The sequence below is a fragment of the Myotis lucifugus genome, unplaced genomic scaffold, assembly GCF_000147115.1.
Source record: "Myotis lucifugus unplaced genomic scaffold, Myoluc2.0 scaffold_88, whole genome shotgun sequence".
Classification (NCBI taxonomy): domain Eukaryota; kingdom Metazoa; phylum Chordata; class Mammalia; order Chiroptera; family Vespertilionidae; genus Myotis; species Myotis lucifugus.
In genome coordinates, this window is record NW_005871136.1 from 3,793,979 (window position 1) to 3,802,075 (window position 8,097).

The following is an 8,097-nucleotide window of genomic DNA, read 5'->3' on the forward strand; positions in this document are numbered from 1 at the left end:
TCTCCCTTCCTCTCTGTAAAAAATCAATAAAATATATTTTTTTAAAAATGGCATTTAAATATATAAAATAAATATCAAAAATATAAGTCTTTGTTTTACTATGGTTGCAAATATCAAAAAATTTCTATATGTGACACGGCACCAGAGTTAGGTTAGGGTTTTTCAAAATGCTGACAGGCTGAGCTCAAAAGGTTCGCCATCACTGTACTAAACCCACGAGTGTGCACGCAAATGAGTGAATTATGTGGTACAGTGGGGCCTTGACTTACGAGTGTCCCGACTAACGAGTTTTTCGAGATACGAGCCGTCTCTCGGCCGATTTTTTGCTTTGAGTTGCGAGCTAAAATTCGGGTTACGAGCCAGCTTCAGATACCCCACCGCTAGTTGGCGCAGCGAACGTCACAGTGAACGCCACAACATCAGCCCAGCATCATGTGTCTCACTCGTTCACTTTTTGATTTGACATACGAGTAATTTGAGTTACGTGCTCCATCACGGAACGAATTAAACTCATAAGTCAAGGCCCCACTGTATGTGAATCAGATCTCAGTAAAAGTGTTTTAAAAAGGAACATGCTACAGGGGCCTCCCCACCCTATGAAAAGAGCCTTCCTCCAATGTCTAGGTCCCTATCTCCCCGCTAAGAATAAGAGGTGTCTGAGGTCACCCCCCGAAGCTTCCTGGAGTCCATTCCTGAATCACAGGGTGAGTGCCACATGGAGACGGGACCAAAGTCAGACTGAGTGGGAGGGGGGAGGCCCCCAGGGACGGCCGGCAGGAGGGAGGGGGACAGTACGTGCAGGCCAGGGGACCAGGGCGGGCGGGGCGGGGCGGGGGCAGGCAGGGAGTGGAGAAAGGCAGAGAAAGGAGCCTGCAGGCTCAGGGCTGACACAGGTCCAAGGAGGGACCCTGAAGGTCCAGGCCCCTCCGTCCCATCAGCCAAGGGGCTTGGGTTGGGGGCCACGGCGGGGGCCACCGGGTTACCATGTACTGAAGGCGGTTCCCGTACTGCAGCCTGTCCCGCAGGATGCCGGTGAGGGCGCACTCCTTGCTCTGCGTCAGGGGCCACACCTCCAGGTCCTGGTTCCCCAAAGCCATGCCAAGGAGGATGCCGAGATCTGTGGACCGTGCCCAACAGGAACACATGAGCAGCCTGCCCGCTGCCACACTGCCCAGCCCTCCCTCTTCCCGGTCACCAGTCCCCGTGGGCGAGGCGGGAGGGGTGGGGGCGAAGCCAGGCGGGAAGGAGCCATCCGGCCTGTCTGCTCCTGGCCGGAAGCCAGCCCCTGAGGCAGGTCTCGTCTCCTCCCCACAAGGCAGGCACCCCCTCCCTGCCGGGCCACCTCAGCACCGCCTGCAGCGCGGACCTGTTTCCAAAGCCTGCTGCTGCCTTTTCCACCTGGGGGTTCAGGAGACGTCGGTTCCAGTTCCAACCCTAGACATGACTCTTGGTGACCATTTTCCTCCTGCCTACCTGACCTCGGCATCCATCTCGGTTGGATGCACCAGTGGGATTGTAGGGGCCCACCTGGTTTGCTCATTCTGGATGCTAAGCGAACCTCACTCAGGTGGTTTCTCACACTCCCTGCCAAGGAATGAGCTGCTGCCTTCTGGATGTTACCAACCTTTACCACTGGGGGTCGCTGTGACTTCAAAAATAGCCTGTGTGATTTCCTGTAACTGAGCTGACTTACCAAAAATCTCTTGGAGGATTTGCAAAAAAAAAAAAATATATATATATATGAACAACAGCTACATCAATCAGAGCAGAAAGAACAAAATATAAATGGACAAGAGACGTGTCCAAAAAAGTCAACCTCACTAATAAAGATAAGGACATTCAGGCCCTAGCTGGTTTGGCTCAGTGGATAGAGCAGCGGCCTGCGGACTGGAGGGTCCCGGGTTAGATTCCAGTCAAGGGCACATGCCAGGGTTGTGGGCTCGATCCCCACTGGGGGGTGTGCAAGAGGCAGCCAATCAATGATTCTCTTTCATCATTGATGTTTCGATCTCTCTCTCTCTCCCTTCCTTTCTGAAATCAATAAATATTTTTTTTTAAAAAAAAAGGTAAGGACATTCACATTAAAATAATCACATTTCACCTTTCAAAATGGAAAATGGTTTTGTTTGTTTAATTTTATTGTAATAGCAGTTGGTGCTGGCAACAGTAGTAAGGCGGATACTCATCCTGGAGAGCAATTTGGCAACTTTTGTTATTAATGGAATTAATAACGTCCACACCCTTTGACACATTAAATTCATTTCTAGGAAGAAACCCAAAAGAAAACAAAAAAGAGAGCTGTAAACCAAAAGATTTACAGACAAAGACTTCCATGGCAGCATTATTTCATAATAGTGACCTGAATGTTTAATAACACTTAATGTAGCCAATAAAAGTCACATTGTGAAAGAATGCTTTCTGACATGTTTATGTGGTAAGAAAAGTGCCCAGGATATGCTGGGGGAAGTTTTCTTTAAAGCATAACCCAATACTCTATCTGAGGCTATAATTCAAGTATGACTTGAATTCTGCTCATTACACGTCTGCCTGCATAGCAAGTGTGGTGGGAAGAACTGTCCCAAATTATGTTCTTTATGCTCTACAGGATATAGTTTATCTTCTACAGTCAATGGCTATTATTGTTATAGTCAGAAGCAATCTTTTCTTTTCTTCTTTTTCTTTTTTTTCTCCAAAAATCAGCCAGGCGGGCTGAGTCCTCTCCTGGACCCACCCTGGTTAGGCGGAGGCGTTACTGACGGACATTCCCCACTCACCTTCCTGGTCCTTAGGAAGCCCTGTCCCCAAACCCTACTCGCCTGGGCCTGCTCACCGTCACCTCCCTGCGTCCTCATCCCGCCGCCGGGCCTCTGCTCCTGTGGGCCCCTCACCGGGAGCGGCCTGAGGTCCACTCAAACCCTGTGCCCCACAAGGGCCACCAGCTCACAGCCCTTCCCCTCGAGGAACCCTGACAACCACATTGTTCTCAAGGTTGCACGTCTGCCACCCATCCTACGCTCCCTCGCTCTCTTTCTTTCTCTTCCCAGGTGCTCAAACCAGTATTGGGACAAAGGAACTAGATCAACACAAACAGAACCAGCTTGCTTCCGGTCTTGTCTCTAAGTCCTTGACCTTGACCTTCTCGGCTTGGCATCCCCGCAGGTCAAGGCCATTCCTGCCTCAGGTTTTGCTCACGCTTTGTCGCTGCCCTGGGTACCCTCGCACACTGCAGACCATCACCCTGACCGCTGCCCTCCCCAGGGTCCTCCCTGCCTCCACCAGCCCCCACCAATCCTGGCCTCTGGCACCATCTGTCCACTCACGTATGATCGTCACCAGACAACTTAGCCCCTAGTATGTAAACACATGATTTGGTAACCACACCCCAGGCTTGTTTGGGGTTCCCCTCGAGCAGGGGAAGGGTAGCAGGCAGGGCCCCACCCGAGGGTCTGACTCGGCAGGTCAGGGTGGGGCCCGAGACCGGGCATTTCTAACAGCGCCCAGGTGACGCTGCCGGCCGTCTGGGGACCACACGTTGAGAACCGCTGACCTAGAGCGGCAGCTGCAAACTGGTGTCCCAAGGGCCACATCTGGTTCACAGAGATTTCACCTAAAAACCTGAATTCCCACCTTTTCTTTAAAAGTCAGCATCTGTCCACACTGGGTCTTCTTCCCCAGGCGGCAGTCAGCACTGGCTGCTCTCCCACCCCACGTCCTGCCCCAGCTGACCCAGCTGTGTCCTGGTCCAGAGCCTCCAGCACCTGGCAACTGTGGGCTCGTGGTCGGGACCGAGTCTCAGCGCGCCAGCGCCTCCCAGCCGGGCACCCGGAGCTGCGCCAGAACCCTGTCCACAGGGGCTCTGCCCCCCAGACGGCCTTCCTCCAAGTCGGCTGTCCATTTCCAATTTCAAGCTTCTTTTCCGCTGCCTCCACCCCGGAAACAGGCCAGCAAACGGGTGCCCAGGCAGGGACAGCACCCCGAGAGCCCCACAGCCGGGCACACCTGGCCCTGGTTGAGAGACCCACCTTGCCCGCCCCTCCAGAGGTACCTGGCTCGGGCCAGAAAGACAGAGAGGAGGCTGGAGAAAGGGCAGCGTGAGGAGGGGCCCCTCCCCCTTGCCATTGTTCCCCGGGTGGGGGCTGCGCCTCTCCCCCAGGCAGCCCATTGGTGCATAAATAGGGTGTGTCCACCACCATGTGCAGGGATGCATACAGCACCCCAAAAATGTCCTATTTACCCAGAACCTCATATGCAAGCTTATTTAGAAACAGAATCTGCAGATGTAATGAAGGCCGACCCTAAATGAAGAGGGGGGGGGACACAGAGGGAAAGGCCATGTGAAGGCAGGGGCTGGGGTGACGCTGTCACAAGCCAAGGAACCCCAGGAGCCACCAGAGGGGGGAAGAGGCAGGGAGGGTCCTCCCCGGAGCCCTCAGGGGGAGAGTGGCCCGGCCACACCTTGATTTCAGGCTTCTGGCCTCTGGCGCGGAGACAGAATGAATTTCTGCTGTTTGAAGCCCAGCCCCTCTGCAGGCCCCGGTCTGCATCCCAACCCTCTCATTCCACACCCAGTCCCGCCAGCTGCCTCCCCAGCCTTGTCCCTTATGCCACGCCCTCCCATCCTTGCTCCCGTCTCAGTCTCCGGAACTGGTCTCATCACTTCCTGTCCAGAAGTTTGCAACAGCAGCTCCTGCAAGTATGGCCAGGTTCCTCTTCCAAAAGCAGCGGACCTTGTCACGGCCCCACCCCCAGGTCCGGCCATGAACCTCCAGCAGCCCCTGCTCTCACGAACCAGCTCTCCATCCGCCTCTCTCCGCCCACTGAGCCTCTGCTCACGCGGGTCCCTCTACCCGGCCACCTGCCTGGACACTGCCCACCGTCCAGACATTTCAAGTGGCTTCTCACCCATGCGGCTCCGCCTGCTCCTCACGGCCTGGAAACGTCCAGAACACGTGGTCTCTGTCCCCCCACTGTTCTAAGAGCTCTGACCCTTTGCAAGATCCTTCCACGAGGGCCGGATTGGACCCAACTCCTCTGCCAGCTCCTCGAAGGGTCAAGTCCCGACCTTGTCCGTGCAGCAAGCACAGAGCTCCCGGGGCCTACCCGTGCGGGCACATGGGAGGCACCAGAAGCACGTGCTGAGTTTGACTCACTCACACTGACTCTCAGAGTCTGCAGGGACCCTGGTCGGGGCCCCGCCAGCAGCTCGAGAGGTTTCTAGGCCTTTCCTTTCTGTCCTCATTTTAACTTATTTTTCTTTTCCCCAACAAACTGCTCTCCCTCCGCCTTTTAATTCTGTTCCTCACGGAGAAACCAGCTGCCTTCTGAGGCACCGGCCGCACGTCTCCCACGTGTCTGGGGGACCAGACACTGTCACAAGCCCCCACCGCCTGCTGGCCACACCCAGGGCGGCTAGAAATCCTCTCTCTGCCCCCTCGGTCCCCGCGGTACTCCTAGCACCTCGAGTCTGGGAAGGTACATCTGCCACCGACGCCCCCAGGCCTGCGCCACGGCCACCACCGCGGACGCCCACCCAGTGCGTGACTCACACCCGCCAGGCGCCTGAGCGGGTCAGCTGGAGATGGGGTGGAGGGCGGGCGGGGAGCCCCGAGGGCACTGCACTAGGCTGGGAAGCATCTCAACTTCTCACCAGCAAGAATGGCCCAGTTGCTATGGTTACGGCAGAGCCTGGTTCTGGGCCAAGACCTCCCTGGGGCAGTCCTCACCCCCCCACCCCCCCGCCGGACCCCCCAGTACTCACAGTGGAGCCAGGCGAATCCCCGGGGCATGGTGGTGCGCAGGGTCCCCCAGGCTGCAGAGGCGGCGTCCCCGGTGGTGTGTCTGTCCCCAGAGGCCCGAGGGGGCCTACATGGCATCAGGTCAGCACAGGTGGCCCAAAGCGGAAGAAGGGCTGGCCAGGGAGGATGGCCTGGCAGGGTCGCAGGTGCTCCCCGGGGCAGCGCCACCCTTATCTGCCCGGCAGTGCGGAGGGCAGCCGGGGGGTGGCGGCTGCGGGTTCCATGGCAGCGGAGACCTGGCCCGAAAGAGCGGCCTCAGGGCTTCCCTCCGGAGCAGGCGGAGCGCCCGGCAGGCCCGTCGGAATCCGAGGCTGGTTGTGCTTTCTCTGATTTCTCCGTCTGCAGCTGCTCAGTGTGAAATCTGGCTCTGGAAAGAGAAAGGAGGAGAGAAACCAATTATGTAAGAGCAGCGCTGCCACTCAGCCATCAGCCCCAGGCACGCGAGCCTGCCTGCCGTGGGTGCTGCACCCGCTGCCCCGAGGGCCCGGGAAAGGCCGGAGGCGCTCGCCCTGCTGGCCCTGCTCGCCCTGGAGGCTGCTACTCCGCCACAAGCTCGCACACAACAAGTGACTTCAGGACACCCCGTAGGGCAGCACCAGCCCAGGCACGAGCTAGGATGACATCGGCAGGCAGCCTGAACAAAAGCAGGACCGAGAAGGAAGGGCTGCCCGAGTTCCATCAAGGGAGCTTCCGGAAGAAGGTGAGGTTTGGAGGGCTGCAGGGAGGCGAAAATGGAAGTAATTCGCCCCTCGACTCACCTTCAGGTTTAGTCCCATTCTCCTAGTACCCCGAATTTGGGTCCCCTCTTAATAGATTGCTCACTTAAATTTTAATTTCAGACAAACAACACACATTTTTTAGTATAATTATGTCATGAATACTTTTTAGTATAAGTATGTCCCAAAGCCTGCGTGGGAAATCCTAATACTAAAAAAATAAATAAATAAAAATAAAATAAAATAAAATAAATTCATTGTTTACCAGCAATTCCGAATTAAGTTAGCAGTCCCATATTTTTATTTGCTAAATTTGGCAACCCTATGATAATAATGGGATAGCTCTTCCTGAGTGCTCACTACATGCTAGGCCCAGGTTAAGGCCTTTGTATTCACTGAATCCTTACAACAATCTTATGGGGCCAAAAAAACATATGATCATTTTATCAATGAAGAAGTCAGGGCCCAGAGAGGTTAAGACACTTGTTGCAGGTCACACAGCTTGTAAGAAGTGCAACAAGAATTCAAGCCAGGCCTGCTGGTGGCCTCTCCCCGCAAGGCGACGCCCACATGTGTCAGGAAGCCCTTCTCAGCTGGGCACTGGGCTTGGCGCTCTCATGCCATCTCTCATCTCATCTCATCTCATCTCTCCCTCACTGGGCTCTGCGAGGTGCCAGCCACTGTCCCCGTTTTGCAGATGAGGGAACGAAAGCTTTGAGAGGCTGAGTTGGCCGCCGACAGAGCCAGCTCTGAAATTCAGTCTCTGACTCAGTTCTCTCTGTTTCCCCTCTGGTCGGGGAAAAGGCCACAGTTGTTGGCAGGAGGGGAAAGTATGATTTGGGGTCTTCTCCATTGTGGCTCGGGGTTTCCCAGCAGGCAGGCAGGGACTCACACCAAGAACACAGGCCTCCGTTCGCCCTCCGTGTGAAGACACCCCCAGATCTCAACTGCTCCTCTGATCCCGGATATTGCAGTGTCACCATGGACACCCACCTTACTGACACTTCTGTTGTCCTTAGCTTAAATGTTTGAGGTGTATTGAGGTATAATTTACAGATAGTAAAATTCACCGTTTTTAGTGTACAAATCTGAGTTTAGACAAATTCATAGAGTTGTATAACCACTACAATAACCAAGATATAGAATATTTCCATCCGCCCAGAAAATTCCCACTGGCCATTGTGTAGTCAGCCTCCCTCCCACCCCAGCCTCTGCCGGGCAGCTGCACCTTTTCCTGGCTGCCAGGTGCCCGCAGTCAGGCACCTCCCCCCAGGTACCCACAGTCAGGCACCTCCCCCCGGGTGCCCGCAGTCAGGCACCTCCCCCCAGGTACCCACAGTCAGGCACCTCCCCCCGGGTACCCGCAGTCAGGCACCTCCCACCATGCTTGACCCTAATCCGGGCACTGCCACCTGAGCATCGGAGGAGGAGACCACCCCAGGGGCAACTGGCTTGGGAAAAGATGGAATCACGAAAGTCAAAGATAGCAGGCCCTGCTGCATATCTTGAATGAACATGGGAGTGTAGTAGCCGCCCTGAAATGCCTTTTTGATCACTCTAATGTTATATTTATATTTGATGAGCAT

The 8,097-nt window shown here is 55.3% G+C and overlaps 1 protein-coding gene across 11 annotated transcripts in view; it reads right to left on the reverse strand.

Moving 5' to 3' along the window:
• Nucleotides 1–863: 863 nt before the first annotated feature.
• IL34 (interleukin 34) overlaps nucleotides 864–8,097 on the reverse strand; it is a 62,460-nt gene continuing 55,226 nt past the window's right edge. For 3 of the 11 annotated variants that reach the window (XM_023756065.1, XM_023756066.1, XM_023756064.1), the window contains exons 2-3: nucleotides 5,759–6,162; nucleotides 864–1,117 (exon numbers count right to left, since the gene is read on the reverse strand). In XM_023756065.1, coding sequence (XP_023611833.1) covers nucleotides 879–1,117; nucleotides 5,759–5,873 — 354 coding nt within the window. In that variant the 5' untranslated portion in view covers nucleotides 5,874–6,162 and the 3' untranslated portion in view covers nucleotides 864–878. The remainder of the gene's footprint in view (nucleotides 1,118–5,758; nucleotides 6,163–8,097) is intronic. The other 8 variants (XR_002829872.1, XR_002829874.1, XR_002829876.1 and 5 more) reach the window with 5 other exon arrangements.